We start from the raw sequence: 16,522 nt of genomic DNA on the forward strand, positions 1-16,522 counted from the left end.
GGTGGGCAAACCGGTCCTAAAGGTTTTTGTTCCAACCCATCCAGCAGAGACAGTTTAAAAAATGACGTTTCTGCAAAAACAAGAAGCACCCGACTGCAATCCATTGCAACTCATTGATTGCACTTGTAGGACACCAGATAGGTGAAAAGGCGTCCTCGTGATGAGTTACAACGAAAACCTGCACCCACTGGGGCCCTTTGTGGAACAGTTTGCCAAGCCCTTGTTTATGGTGTATTCAGGATGCTAAAACCATGTGCACTGTGAAGTAACAAAATAATTTTCTTCATTTTTGCAAGGATCAATCTGACAATTTGTTTGTTTGGTATTATATCACAAATGCATTTTTTACTAGAGGGATGCATTCTCCCGATTTCTCTTAAACATCTTGATAAATAAGGTTAAAAAAAGTGTCAATATATCTAAGTATTTTTTAAAACATTTTTCATCGAAGGCTCAAAATGAATACATTTAAGTGTTGATAAATATAACATAATGTAACCTCAGGTTTAGTTTGTTGAAGCTGCAAAGATTCCCGCTAACATTTAATTCTGACCAGTGCTTCTTGAAACGTTAGGCCATGGACAGAGGACAAGCTCACAAAGAGAAGACAGTGTCAGCTTTCTACTCCTGCACAAATAAGGTGCTACTCTACTTCCTGTCCCAACCCAGACATTCTAGAGTTGAATTGGAGGGCATCGTGAAGACATTTGAAACAATCAATGATCGCTGGGATGTTCTCTTGGCAACCTACAATTCAAATGTGAACTTTATCACATGTTTTCTTCATTGTCTGCTATTAATTGGATCTGGCAGGTAAACTTTAATACAAGGACACATGAGCACAGTCGTAACCAATAATGTCAAACTGATATAATGATTTTTTTTTTAAAATTAAAGTTACCCAGAAGGCTTTATGTGTTTAGCCCAAAGAGTGCCCAGCAAAAAAGTCAACTCCTTTCACACTAAAGCACAACATGAAGTGGGCACTGAATCTGGAGCAGGATTTCCTACTGGTATGAAAATCACCACTTAAGCATCACATTTTTCTTTTTGTAATCAAACACATTTATTTAAAACGCTTTTGATCCAAATATGCATTTGTGTTTCAGATGACAGGGCTCTAATGTCTTTAGCAAAGGCCTGCTGGTCCAAGGTAATAGCTGAGCGACGGCGCACCCTGGAAGAAGCGCACAAGATTGAAATCTCAGCCAACCACAATGATCAGAAGGCACCAGTGAATATGACTGACATTAGCCCACTGTGGGAGGAGACGGCCCAAAAAATCTGGCTCAAGTACTCAGGTCAGCCCTTTTGCATTATTAGAATGTTTGTAGCAAAAACATAAAGAGAAACTGCTGTGTGATGCCATTATTAAAATTATATTAATTAATTATAATAACACATGATGTATGTGATATGATACTATAAAACATCATTTCAAGCCACTCGATTGTTGTTAAGCTCTCTATCATATCTTCATGAACTCTTTGGCTTTTAATTACACTACAATAATGATATTTGTTCTATTCTTAAAACAAAAATGAAAAAAAGCATGTACTGTGTATTTTAAATAAAAGTTAACTATGCAATAGAATGTGGCGAAATAATATGGTAAAAAAAGTATAAAAATATGATAACATATGAACTTACTTCAGTCTCATAATATTATTTTATTATATTGTAATTATCAATATTATATATATATATATATATATATATATATATATATATATATATATATATACATACACACACACACACACATATATTAAGAGCATGGCTCTAAGTGAAAAAAAGAAAACGGCAAGAAAACAACAAATATATGTTACTCAATATACTATAAATACCTTAATATTGCACATTACCATACACATAGAAAAATCATTTGACCGAAACTTTGGTAGTGTTGTTAGAATATTGCCACGCTTAATTCAGTTAAGGTAAAGCCACCTGTTTTTATTCATTGGACATATAAAAATAAAGTTTTCGTAGGAAATGTATTTCACACACTATACAAAACATGAACTTATGCATTAATAGAAAAAAATGCTGGTGCAAAAGAATTGCAATTGCTTCACAATTAAGCACAAAAAAACACTGGAGAAGAAGTAACTGAGGGGTTTCCAGCAGGTGTACATACTGACCCCTGCGGATGGATTTCTCCCACCCTGATGAAAAACTTGACTCCATGCTTAAAAGAAAGCTAAAATGTAAAAATATAACTTACCAAGATATTAAATTGACAAAAAGGAACATGAGCTGCTCCCGATTCATACATGCCATTTGACTTTTGGTACTTGACATTTCACATTTGTGTGTCTTTCTCACACAGGAGAGCAGAATCAAGCAGCATCAGGCAGCACGCATAAAAAGTTTGACGTGATCAGCAACGCAGTTCGTATTGCAATGGGGAGGCTTGACAAAGAGACGGTGACAGTGGAGGTACATGCCTGCATCCCCTCATTAATAAGATGCTACACTAACATTCCAAAGTCACTCATTGCTGTATTTGTGCTATGAGCCATCCAGCCCTGTGGGAGTATATTTTATTATTATTATTATTATCATTATTATTCCTTAAAATGGATTTTGATGATTACACACGATCGCCCCTGAGTGGGGATAGTAATTGATATCAGCTCGGCCCATCCACAAGAACATTCGCCTCGACACATTGTTTGTCGCTGAAGGTTAAAGACGAGTTTATTGTTGTTTTTTTCCCCCCGAAACACGTGGTCCACATCATTAGTTCCCCCACAACGCTTAAGACGTTGAGCCATCTGGAGCAGGGAGCGGGGACATATTACTCAGGCACACAGGCATGAAATTACCGCGTCTGTGTCTACCCCAAGTCTGTAAAGTGTGTATCAATGGGTGTATGTGTGTGTGTGTTAGTGCACATCTCCTGCCGACTGAAATTGGGTTGGCAATTATAGTGGTAGCAATCTGATGAAAACATTATTCATTTGATGTTATTCTTTATCATATCAGTATCTGACAGGGACTCAGGCAGGGTGATGAATTGTTTTTCCACGTGAGAAAAATAAGGAAGGATGTTACCCTGTGCTTGGCGGAACCACTCAGCCGATTTGAGATTTTCTGGAAAACTAATAGATAAATCCTCAGAACATTCAAGTAGTTTACACCCCGTCTCTGAATCTGAAACACACAACCTTTATTTGGGGATGCGCAGTAGTGCAGCCCTCCCAATTCAAATAGCTAGTGAGAAGCAAAGGATGAGAAAAAAGCACATTATTGCACGTCTTTCAATGTCAAGGGCACTGAGAGAGTTAACTTCACCATACACTTCATTGACCTAAAAATTGTTCCAAAGATGTCTGTAGGTTTCACGTTGAAATCTAGTGACAGATAGGCAGTCTCAATGCACGCTCTCTAAAGAATTATTTCATCAGTCAATGCCGTTTCCATAATCATATCTCATATTACGCAGATAATTAACAGTACTAATGATCACGTTAAGTTCATTACACACTCCCTACCAGCCCAGAATGAAGTTGACATTATGTTGTTGCCTTATCATCAAAGGTGGCGTATTGTTGGGAAGTCATTAAAATGGAAATGAGTATGATGTTAATTGCAATGGGAAGAGATGAGTTATGTATTTAATGCAGCATTTAAAAGCCAATGAGTCTCCTATCTGCTAAATAGGGTAATTAATGCTATATATTACTTATGTTTGTCCAATTGAAGGAACAAAATTGCAAGATGACTTGCTGTTTATATGTCACGCCATGGCTCTAGTTTGCAAACTTCATTATTACTCTCCTCTCTGTAATATTTTCATAATCCTCCCTCCATTCTTCTCCCGAACAACATTCCGAAAAAAACACACTATGCCAGTTTCAGTTGGATTTTTAAATCATATCTTAATTTTCATGGTTTGATTTCCAAATGGGTTTATTTTTGGCTGCTTTTTATAAAACAGAACACCATATTGCTGCCTTTTGTTCTACTGTTCATTTACGAGGTTATACGCCGAAAGAAAATTATCTGTAAATAAAAGCGCTTATAAAGAGTGACTGCGTGTTCATTTCTTCAGTGAAATGGCCGTCGTGGGTCAGCCGTGAGGATGGACACATGTTGTTTCACGCGTCTCTTAGCGAGCACTGCTGTGATGATGGGCTTAATGAAGCAGTTAACAGTGCGAATATGATCCCTGTGTGTCTGCTCAACATGAGCATCCTGCAGTGTCAACACGGCTCTGCTTGTTATTTTTTCTTTTCTCTTTTAATCGACACACACACATTTACCTTGCCCCCTACTGTGCTGTGGCTCCGTGATATTAATGTTTATGTTAATTAGATCACACCAACAAAGGATTACATTCTCAGACAAGGGTTATTGTAAGTCTGTAGCCACTAGCTTATTTGGCCCCCGTGAATGCAATTTAGAGTCAACATAATTGTGTGAAAGCATTGTAATTGCATGAGGAAATAACAATATGAATATACAATCCCTGTATGGAAGGAGGAGCGATTGCATTTGCATTTTTTTTTTTGCTTGTCATTTTGCAGGAGTTTCTGTCCTACATGGAATCGCACCAACAAAGAGGCAACAGAATGTTTGGGAATATGAGAACAAATCATTTACAGGTTTGAAGCAAATACTGAGCAGAATGTGTTTTGTCATGATAAAGCAATTCATTTCTATTCGCCATCCACGTCTTCTTGTCTTTTTGTTTACGGCCCAGTTACGAGCCAGCGAATGGGATCGGGTCAACTCCCAATGGCAGATTGTCGAGGCGGAACTGTTGAGGGAGAGAGGTGTGTTCGGTCCGAGTCCGGGCGTGCTGCTTGGCCACAACTGGGAACAAGATGCTGCCGAAGGACCCAACCGCACCAAACTACGCATACGCAGAAAGGAACGGCGAAGATCCAGAAGGGTACAGTAATAAATGGAAAAGGCAATCTCTGTATATGTTCCATTGGGATACTTTGGATTTACAGTTGTTTGTCGGCATTGTCCTGCCAAGGATTTTTTTAATGTGCATAAAACACTATAATTTTATTAGGAGTACATATAAGCATAGCTGTTTTAGATGAGTAGTTAGGGTGTCGGCCTCACAATTAGTTAGGTCCTCACTGTGTGGAGTTTACATGCTCTTCTCAGGCTTGCATGGGTTTTCTCCCGGTAATCCGGTTTCCTCCCACATCCCAAAATAATGCAGAGTAGGCTGGCAACTGATTCACGGTGGGACCCCCGCCTGGGGCCCGGAGTTAGCTGGGATAGGCTCCAGCACCCTCCGTGACCCTTGTGAGGATAAGCGGTTCAGAATTTGAATGAATGTTTTAGATGACATTTTGGGAGTTTTCTGTTGATGGAGTGCTGAAAGTGAATTTATAAAACTTCGCCATGTGCACGGAAACTGCAATGCAGTTCTGTAATAAAATGTAATAGAAAGTCAAAAGGATCATCAGTAAGATACATTACGGATGTCTATAAACTGCACTTTCATGTAGTTTTGTGAAAATGGACTACTTGAACCAAGTTAAAAAACTAGCCCAATGTTTTCCACAGAAAACACAGAAAGTTAAAGCATCAAAGACATAACAGATGGTCCAGCATTTGACAAGGATAAGCAGTGTTGTAAATTGTTAGATGGGCGTTTTAACACAGACCCGTGCAACTCTGCCCCAGCAAAAGGCATTCCATTAGAAAGAGATGTTGTCTTGTGCTCAGGGAAAAATATTGACCCACTTTGACCCGATAGGATTTGTTATAAAAGAACTGTAAAATGACAAATATTTATTTTCATGTCTATAAAATTCGCCTAACTACAAAATACATGATTATATTTATAAAGGTGCTAGGAGCTCTGTCTCTGGGTTCGAGGGCATCTGCGGAAAGCAACAACAGGACAGAAACAGACATAGGTAAAAACTGCACACAAAATAAAAGATACACAAACCTATGACAGATTGTCACGGTTTAGTTTTTGCTTACTGAAAGCCTTGTTTTTCCTTTGCTTTAGTACCAAAGATTCTGTGTGAAATTGGTGCCGAGGCTCAAGAAGAAGGGGAGGATGGAGGACAGATTTGTGATCAGCTAACCTTCTTTCCTGTTTTGAATGAAACACCTGTCTCCGAAGAGGACCCCTTCATATTCGAACCCTGTTCCCACACTCAAACCTGTGCTGACATTCGCATCATCCTGCAGGAGCTCCATCCAGAGGAGGAGGTACTGTGGCATGACAGTCTTTAGTAGTCTCCTGGCTAAATTCACTATCATAATAACTATCAGATGTAGACTGAAGGACTCCAAGAGCTGAATGCTGCTATCAGGATTCCTTTTTTGCTCATTAGCGTAAGGCCCAGCTCAGCTCTTTCCATTCTTCCGCTGAATTAGACAGCAAATGTTGACAGGGATTCTCTTCGCGCTGGTAACCAGCCGCGCCTTTTAATGTTTCTGACAGATGTATTAATAAAAACAGTAGGAGGTGATGCAGGCTGTCTTACATCTGCTTAGTAAGTGTGAACTGCGTAGTTGTCTCGCAATGGTTCAAGTGCGTGAGTCCTGCTGTGCACCCTGTCAAATGAACACAGTCATTAGGTTTGAGAAATGCACACGCACACATGGATGCGGTCTAACACACACCGTGGACAGTAGCACACAAAAGCAGACTCACGTATAATTAGCTTCCCAGCGCCAATAGTGTAATTATGACAGTAATGTGTGTGGGGAGAAATCAATGGTCTGACATTAGGCTCTGTCAATATAGTCCCTCTTTTCTCTCTTTCCAATCAGCAGCTAAATCTCGCTCAGACTGAACGCATATCTGTCCTCAGCACAATACACAGATAAGAAAACAAGTTTATTGTTATGTATTTAGTGGTTGATAATGGTAATTCGGATTCGTTTTTCTGAAATGTAGTCATTGTTAGGGCGAGTTGAGCAGATTAAGTGTGGGCATTGGTGGGAATTGCCGTTTAGTCTAACCATGGGTAAAATGATGTGCCATGTCGGTGAGATTCACGTTGACTCTTAAAGGCTTTTACGTGACACTATTCATCATACCGCATATGTTCGCGTGGATTCAGACAAGAACTTCTGATCGTTTAGCAGGTTGGCTATTGTGTATGTGACAGTGATTAATTCTCCTAATAATGGCCAGGCAAGACCTCCTCCTCTTTCACAAGTGTGACTCTTATGTCTGGGGGTAGGGAGTCTGATTTGATTAGTATAAATTGTGAGGGGCCTTCGGCTATGTTGGGGCCCCATATGGTTTTTGGATTCTGGGTCCCAGAGGAGCCAACACAAGGGGCAGCCAGGTGTGCACACTCACTGTGAGATGGGGGGTAGAATTAAACACATTAACACCGTGCAGTTAGCATTTGATCCAACCAGCTCTGAAAGCAGCATGTGGGCCCTTTTGGTCATGAAAGAAGATGCTGGAAAAGCATCCTTCTCCTTCCCATCAATCAGCTCTTTTAATGAAGTGTTTGATGTTGTCTTTTTAATAATGATTAAAATATGTGATTAAAATGATCAATCAAGTTCCGGCTGAATATGCAAAGCACAGATCACAATGTGCTTAAATGAATTTCTTTCCTACACAGGTCATTGCAAAAATGTGTGTTGTGATGGTGAGCGGCCTCCGAGTAACGGAGGGAGTGCTGCTCTTTGCTCAAGAGAGTTTGCTCTTGTGCCAAGGATTTACTTTAAGTGCGTCTGGAGACGTTTGCTGTAGGAAGCACCACCCCAGCAGGTATGTGTTTGTTTACGGTTTTGTTCTTGCACAGTAACTAACACACATTAAGTTGTTTTTGTCTTATTTTGCCATGCAATTCTTTCTCCAGTGTGCGGAATTCCTTCATCTCCAGCATGCTGAGTCAGGAATCGACACCAAGCTGTAGGCGCTGGCTCCACAAGGAGATCAAGGAGGCCAGATTCATGCGGTTCTTGCTAGAGGTTCAACTTACATTAATTACAGAGCGAAATGCACACATTCTTCATATTTTTGTTTCATTTTTCAAAACCTGACCTTGATACAATCTTAAGAGCCCCTTTTCTATTGCATGGTGCCTTCTCAGATTATAAGTAGGCATCATGGTGAATCCCTTTGCTTGCCTAGACATTCTTAACAAGCACCCTACTAGCATTTGTTTATTCTATAAATCAAACACTATTTCAAAATTCTATGATACTACGGGAATAATTTCGTTCTTTGTAAACTCAATTTATGATGCGTACTTTTGTTTCTGAAGACGAGATGATCCTGTTTTTCATAGGATGTTTGGCAACTTAACTCACCACAGTTGCCTTTTTTGGGTGCAAATTTTAGGCCCCTTGTCAGTAGCATGTCGGCATAAGACCATAGTTGTCCAATACTATAGGACTACTAGTATAGTTCCATATAAAAGTTGAATTTCTTAGCATTTAGCGGTATTTCAAAAATTGACTAGGACTATACTCAAAATTGAACTGAGTGTCCTTTCATAGTTATAACTCGGTTATTCTTCAAAGTCTATTGGACACAAATGGCAAATTGTTGACAGTCATGTTAGTCTTGAAATCCTCCGTATTATGTGTCCATGCACAATTGGATTAAGCATGGGCCCAAATCTGTTTTTCATGCCTGTTGAAGAGTGCCAAAAATGTAAAATAGGGATCAATTTGACTGAGTAAAAAATATCTTCATTTTGCACAAAACCCAGGTATAGACAAATTGTTGGTGACTTATACCCATTCAAACAATCTATTGTTTTTGTGTATTCATTTCGATACGCTAAGAAAAAAATAAACCCGTCTTGCTTACAGAGATAGATTTAATGATATATTTAATAAAAAATCAACAGCAATAGTTTGGCATTGTTAAGAAATGTGGTATACAGACAAGTTGAACAATGTAATGTAGCTAATTTCTTGTCCTTACCCAATTGCTATGGGTGGGTAACATCATAATTGCCCGATATGATAAATTGAAAGTTTTAAACCAAAAGAAACAAACAAATCTGGCAATTCATCACAGATCAAATACATTTTTAAACAGATCTGGCCCACGGGCCTTGATAGTTGTGACATAACATGTTCTAAAACACACTATCTTGGTTGGAGTTCAGTTAGCTAAGAGTTGTGTCAGCATAATTTTAAATGTACAGGGTAGGTAAATCATAAAAAAAATTAAACTGCCATAGTTATACTTTATTTGTTGTTGTAATTCAGGAAATTCGATGCCTTTTTTTTGTTTAAAACCTGGCGATGTTACAGTAAAATAAAACTATGTTGTCTTTCTTAGGACAATGCCATTGAGGTCTTGACAAAAAATGGCCACTCAGTCTTCTTAGTTTTCCCAAATAAAGATCATGTCTCCGCTTATAAAAGGTAAAAACACTCATCTGAATAATACATGTAAAAATATTGACAATAATGTTTACATTGATCTGAAATATGACTTGCAGGTTGTGCAAAGTGGTGCTATCATTAAAAGGCAGGGGTGTTGCTGACGTCATCGCTAATGCCAGGTAGTCAATAAATAGCAATTCAATTTGATACAGCAAATGTTTTCATTCTTGCTCTATTCACGACCTTAAATGTTGGATACATCAAATCGTATCAAATACTGCTTTCAAATGACTGATAGTGTTCTATCTTCTTAACTCTCCACACATCCTGATTGGCTGCGGCCACTGAGTTGGGTGTTATCAGTCCTGAATAAGACCTTTCGCCTTCAAACGTCTTGATCACGCATTCTTTCAATTGCTCTCCTCCTGGGTCTTTACATATTTTTTGGCAGTTGTCACATAACCTTTCCTTATGGATGAGGTACACATCATCCTCGTCTTCTATATCAATGAGTTGCAACGGGTTTCGTTTGACGTTGACCCTAGCCAGATCGCAGAGCTCTATCACAAAGTCTGGAAGGCTGGTGAAGAGGTTATCAAACAAGCCTAACTCTTGCAGGCTCTCTCCAGGAACCATTGTGGGAAGAAGAGATTCCAATTTGTTCAGCCCTAGATTTAGAGTGGTCAGGTTGGTAAGGGATGCCAGTGAAGTGGGCAAACCCGACGAGGTGAGACGATTGTTAGAGAGGTTGAGATAAGTCAGGTCCACCAGTTTACCGATGGACTCGGGCACTGACTCCAGGTTGTTGCTGTGTAAATCCAGCCATCTGAGCGATGGCAGCTTTCCAATGTTGTCAGGGAGTTTTTCTATCTGGTTGCGGCTGAGATCCAACTCATCCATGTTTGTCAGTTTGAAGATACACGGCGGGAAGATAGTTATGCCCATGTTGCTAAGCGTGAGTCGTCGCAAACCGTTGGGTTTCATCCGGATGGCCTTCTTGGCTTCCTGGAGTGACACCTTTGTGCCTGTGTTGCCTTTCTTTTTAGTCATTGTGCTGCAACACCAGGAATAATCATGTCATTTTTATTTCTCATTTTCTGCCTTACATCACCATTTGCAGTATCGGTAAATACATTCACAGGGTGTCTTTATTTGTACGCTTCTGCAAGGCCAATGTGATTTATTCTCACAAAAAAGGTTCATGTACAGCCAGAGGCAACGGGAAAAGCATTCTCTCTGAGGAATTAAGAGCTTGTGCGATTGTGTGAGTACGTATGGCTGTGTTATGTTTGAACTAGTGTGTATTCACCCGGTGTTGCCCATGGGGGTATTTAAGAGCATGACTCTCTAATTAAGGCTAATGCTGGGGAACAATAGCAGAGAGGCGACACTGGGTAATGTAGCAAAAACAAATGAGTGCTGATACTCCATCACCTGGTGTGTTGTTTGGCCAGGAGAAAAAAAAGTGTGTGTTTATTTGGGATGCTTAGGGCATGCAAGTGTAATGACATACATGACTTCATTGCACAAAAGTGGATGTACATGAGTTAAGAGTCAAATCAGGACTTTGATAAATGATAGTTATAGGGTGTATGGAGTGTGATGAAGGCTTGCCCCTCGCACCCCCCAATCTAAAAAAGGTGTGTGTGTGTGTTTGCGTCTGTGTTACACCCCAAGGCCCTCTCTCGCCTCATTCATCATCCTCAGGATGAGAGGGGCTATCCACTGGTGCTTGTTCTATTATAACCTCCTCTAGGAAACTATAGCATGAAATTATTGCCTGCAATTAGATAAAACATACTGGGCCAAAGTCAATGATTGATTTAGTGTGGATTTACAAAATTTGTTCAGGGGTTATTAGATGAGGAGTGGAGTCAAGAATATGCCTATGCTATTTTTTCTTGACTATTATCAACATTAATGGATTGATTTACTTACCGTGCACTTGTATTTTCAATTCGGACTCAACAATGCGGTCGGTGGCTGTTTTCCGTTTTGAAAGTTCACCAACAGCATCAAACCTCTGTGCCCCAAAACAAAACATAAGTTAGCGCATAAAACAAACTAATTCGAATGTAGCTGGTGTAATAAAGTTATACCTGGGGATTGTGCTCCACAAAGTCGAGAGGAAAGCTTGGGTAGGCAATGTTTTCTTTCCACCACACTGCAATTGCAGGTTTCCTCTTGTTTGGTTTGGTTACTTAGCAACACGGGGTCCTTTCCAGCAAGATTGTCATTTACTGGCCCACAGAGGGGCAAGCAGATTTCAGAAGCAAATGAATGCTCTCCTAATCTAAATTAAACAACTTGGATGTAAAGTATATTGTGCAAGCAAATTACTTGATGAAATGTTCATTACAATCTCCCATAGATCTGTACGCTGTCGTAAATGAAATAATGGAAACAATTCAAAATGTCAAGTGATCACATAAATGTAAATTGGTCTTTAACTGCGTGCCTAATATAACAGTAAGCAATTAAGTGTAACTTATTTTTTAATGTAAATGTCACGTCAAGAAAATATTTAATTGTATAGAGTATTTTTTTAAAGCAAAAGAGATTCTCACGCCTGTCAATCACGCAACCCGCCCACCCATCTGTGCAGTCTCGCTTCTTATTCGTCTGGAGTTCATCGCTGAAACTTGGACAAAAGAAATATGTCGCGACATGTTAACATTAACACACTTTTGGAACAGGAAACTTCTAAAATGCAGCGAGGACGTCCGTTTATGTCAACTCATTATATCCACATTCGGCTTTCACATTCGTGACGTCATTGAAATGTCGCTGCCGAAAGCGATGACGTCGAACGGGACGTCGGCGTTACATCAACATTTGAGTTATTATTCGACATCTATTGCTAGCATTCTTTTCTATGGAAATCTGCAAACCCAAATCATTAGGTCAGCCATGACGCGAGTTGACATCAAATTCCCTGACGAACTTCAGCACCATTTCTCTATTCACGCCATTTGACGCCTTCATGAGATGATTTTGCCACTTTCTTACGAATCACGTCAAAACGAAGAGGCTGACTGCACGACATTATATCGTAATGGTCAAAAATTGACGCAAAACGTTTTGAAAAGATTTAAAAGGTTGTAAATAGTTTATCCAAATTATAACCTTAATAAAAATGATTAAACATTCATTCACTGGATGCCCCACTTTGTCTATTTTGATTACCTGGAGACTAAGGGACCGAATTTTGCAGATGGTGGAATGTAAAATAAATATCAAAATATTCAACAATAAGTTAATGCCTAGGTGTTTACTGGTAAAAATAGTACTACTACTACCACATAGTACTACTACTAATACACAGTACTACTGCATAGTACTACTACAAAACAGTACTACTACAAAATAGTACTACAACATAGTACTACTACAAAACAGTACTACTACATAGTACTACTACAAACAGTACTACTACATAGTACTACTACAAAATAGTACTACTACATAGTACTACTACAAAACAGTACTACTACATAGTACTACTACAAAACAGTACTACTACATAGTACTACTACAAAACAGTACTACTACATAGTACTAATACAAAACAGTACTACTACATTATACTACTACAAAACAGTACTACTACATAGTACTACTACAAAAAGTACTACTACATAGTACTACTACAAAAAGTACTACTACATACTACTACTACAAATACACAGTATTACTACATAGTACTACTACAAATACACAGTACTACTACATAGTACTACTACAAATACACAGTACTACTTCATAGTACTACTACAAAACAGTACTACTACATAGTACTACTACAAAACAGTACCACTACATAGTACTACTACAAAACAGTACCACTACATAGTACTACTAAAAAATACACAGTACTACTACATAGAACTACTACAAAACAGTACTACTACATAGTACTACTACAAAACAGTACCACTACATAGTACTACTAAAAAATACACAGTACTACTACATAGTACTACTACAAAACAGTACTACTACATAGTACTACTACAAAACAGTACTACTACATAGTACTACTACAAAACAGTACTACTACATAGTACTAATACAAAACAGTACTACTACATAGTACTACTACAAAACAGTACTACTACATAGTACTACTACAAAACAGTACTACTACATAGTACTACTACAAAACAGTACTACTACAAAACAGTACCACTACATAGTACTACTAAAAAATACACAGTACTACTACATAGTACTACTACAAAACAGTACTACTACTAAATAGCACTACTACAAAACAGTACTACTACAAAACAGTACTACTACTAAATAGCACTACTACTACTACATAGTACTACTACTAAATAGCAGTACTACTACTACATAGTACTACTACTAAATAGCACTACTACTACTACATAGTACTACTACTAAATAGCACTACTACTACTACATAGTACTACTACTACATAGTACTACTACTAAAGAGTACTACCACTAAATAGTACTACTACTAAATAGTACTACTACTAAATAGTACTACTACTACATAGTACTACTACTAAATAGTACTACTACTACATAGTACTACTACTAAATACTACTACTACTACATAGTACTACTACTAAATAGTACTACTACTACTACATAGTACTACTACTAAATAGTACTACTACTACATAGTACTACTACTAAATAGTATTAATACCACTACTACTACTACTGCCACTGCTACTGCTACTGCTACTGTTACTGTTACTGCTACTGCTACTACTACAATGAGTACTACTGTTGCTAATACAACTACAACAACTACTGCTGCTACTACTATTGCTAATACTACTACAATAACTACTGCTGCTACTACTACTGCTAATACTACTACAACAACTACTGCTGCTACTACTACTGCTAATACTACTACAACAACTACTGCTGCTACTACTACTGCTAATATGTACTACTACAACAACTGCTGCTGTTACTACTAGTGCTACTACTACTACTAGTAGTAAAAATAGCTCTACTTCTGCTGTAGTTGTGGAGAAGTAACTTTTGGAACAGGAGAAAGAAACTGTTTAATAAACAGATAATACTGAAGAGATGGCATAATTAACCTAATATATAATGGGAACATTTCTGTTGCTGTTTAGAAAGCAAGGACTACTGTGCTACTACAGGCTGAAGGCTGTGACCTGAAGAGTGTCACACAGTCCACAGTTCATTAATCAGACCTCATCCAACTCAATTTAAAAAAATCGGGCTTAGACGATGCGCATACATCCCCAGAATACACATGCCAAATGTACCCTACAGGCAACAATAAATCTGCAGTTAAATAATCGGGCCTGATACATCAATTAAAAATTGGACTCACAAGATTGATGTCTACACATTTCTTTTAATATAAGTACCAAATTTCATTGTGATCTGTCCACAAATCAATGGAGAACAGTTAAAAGGGTCACTCTGGCTGTGTTACAGTTTAGCACCACTTGCTTGGATTAGAGTATAACAAAAAGTGTTAACAGTTTCAGCACTAGTGATGAAATAAACTTTTTGTTTTCTTACATACCAGGAAATCCCCCATAGTTGAAAAGGCAACCCTCGTTAAATGGCAGGTATGTCGCAGTTGATCTGTTTGCTCTTTACATTAACTCATTGGCTGTCATTGACATCTCCAAACGTCAAATCCATTTGGACTGGGAGAAGCCAAATGAGTTCTTTCTCATTCCAAAATGGATCGTCTCATCTTCGATGAGCATTTAAAGCTATTCCTCCTTGTTTAAATGAATTGGACATCCTTATCAACACCAGTGAGAACAAGTTGATTTTAAGACCTTTCTGTGAGTCAGACCTTATATCATTAAAAACAAAGAAAAATGTGTTATTAGGTTGTAATGATGCCTTAGATATCTTTTCCAATTTTTCCTAATTGTCGTATAATTACTCTTTTCATACCATCAGTCTGAGTGATAATATTATTCTTAGCTGCCTACTTTTTTCGTAGTTGAATTTGCTTGATGAAATGTTTTCCTGTTTTTTGTATTTTGTCTTCTTTCTGCAGAAAGGAGAGATAAGCAACTTTGAGTACTTGATGCATTTAAATACTCTTGCTGGGAGGACATACAATGACCTCATGCAGTATCCAGTATTCCCTTGGGTCCTCGCTGACTACAAGTCAGAGGTAAAATGCATTTAATTAAAAACAATATAACAGGCACCCTACTTTTAAAGTAAACACAAACCTTCTGAAAAAATATCATTCCTTTGAACAGATGTCTATGGTTATATATAACCCAGTATTTAATGGGTGATTTTTTCCCCATTTCCTCTACAGTTTAATATGCATTTAAGATTGCATGATGACACGTGTGTATTTTCATTTAAACTACATATTTTCCAGACACTGGACCTGTCAGATCCAACAATATTCCGTGATCTTTCAAAGCCAATGGGTGCTCAGACGGAGAAAAGAAAACAGATGTTCATCCAGAGATATGAAGAAGTTGAGAACAGTGAGATTGAAGGTGACTTTTTGGGATTCCATTTCCTATTCTTCTCACATTTGATTTGCGGTTTTGTCTTCAATGTTCTCGGTGTTTCTATGAAATATTTTTAGGAGGGTTGTCAGCACAATGCCACTACTGTACCCACTACTCCTCAGCCATCATTGTGGCCTCTTTCCTTGTTCGCATGGAGCCTTTCTCTCAAACTTTTCAGACGCTGCAGGTAACATACAACACAAATTCTGAGCACGAGTATTAACTGTAATTAATGCAGTCAATCCCATAGTGAAAATTGTAGCGTTATGTAACTTTCATCGTTGATTCAATGAGTTGTTCATCATTCATTTAAATCATTTACCTCAATTTATAATCCTATAAAAAGGGTCTGGAACTAAAACGAGCTGAAACACAGCAAGGTGAAAAGATTTCTCAAGGTATGGACAGGGTCATTATTAATAATTAGAATGATTAAAATTCAAATAAGGTAACTGTAATGAATACATATTTGAAATGAAATTTATTTTTAAAATGATTTGTCGGTGTGACCTGACTTTGGCACAAAAAAATATACGGCTCACACACATGCAAGCGACTTTGTGGAGAAAAAAACAGAAGAAAAAACAAACACATTTTGAGGAATGAAATAAATAAATTAAGTTAGGACGCTCCAATAGCATCTATTCTTGTTTTTTTCTTGGTTTCGAAATAGATCATTGTATGATTTCAATATATA

The 16,522-nt window shown here is 38.1% G+C and overlaps 2 protein-coding genes across 2 annotated transcripts in view; one reads left to right on the forward strand and one right to left on the reverse strand.

Annotated features, from left to right (window-relative positions):
- wdfy4 (WDFY family member 4) overlaps window positions 1–16,522 on the forward strand; it is a 44,912-nt gene that overhangs the window by 19,337 nt on the left and 9,053 nt on the right. The window contains 16 exon segments of the mRNA XM_077613617.1: window positions 575–813; window positions 898–1,013; window positions 1,110–1,301; window positions 2,333–2,442; window positions 4,536–4,613; window positions 4,712–4,903; window positions 5,825–5,894; window positions 5,993–6,198; window positions 7,578–7,726; window positions 7,818–7,929; window positions 9,257–9,342; window positions 9,420–9,482; window positions 14,859–14,901; window positions 15,348–15,467; window positions 15,687–15,810; window positions 15,903–16,012. Of these exon segments, the coding sequence (XP_077469743.1) occupies window positions 575–813; window positions 898–1,013; window positions 1,110–1,301; window positions 2,333–2,442; window positions 4,536–4,613; window positions 4,712–4,903; window positions 5,825–5,894; window positions 5,993–6,198; window positions 7,578–7,726; window positions 7,818–7,929; window positions 9,257–9,342; window positions 9,420–9,482; window positions 14,859–14,901; window positions 15,348–15,467; window positions 15,687–15,810; window positions 15,903–16,012 (2,010 nt within the window).
- On the reverse strand, window positions 8,830–11,704 carry lrrc18a (leucine rich repeat containing 18a). The gene is made up of 3 exons (XM_077613673.1): window positions 11,403–11,704; window positions 11,242–11,326; window positions 8,830–10,357 (listed from the first exon to the last, which is right to left on the reverse strand). The coding sequence occupies exon 3, from the start codon at window positions 10,351–10,353 to the stop codon at window positions 9,574–9,576; it is 780 nt and encodes a 259-aa protein (XP_077469799.1). The 5' UTR covers window positions 10,354–10,357; window positions 11,242–11,326; window positions 11,403–11,704; the 3' UTR covers window positions 8,830–9,573.

Source organism: Stigmatopora argus, chromosome 11 (assembly GCF_051989625.1).
Source record: "Stigmatopora argus isolate UIUO_Sarg chromosome 11, RoL_Sarg_1.0, whole genome shotgun sequence".
NCBI lineage: Eukaryota > Metazoa > Chordata > Actinopteri > Syngnathiformes > Syngnathidae > Stigmatopora > Stigmatopora argus.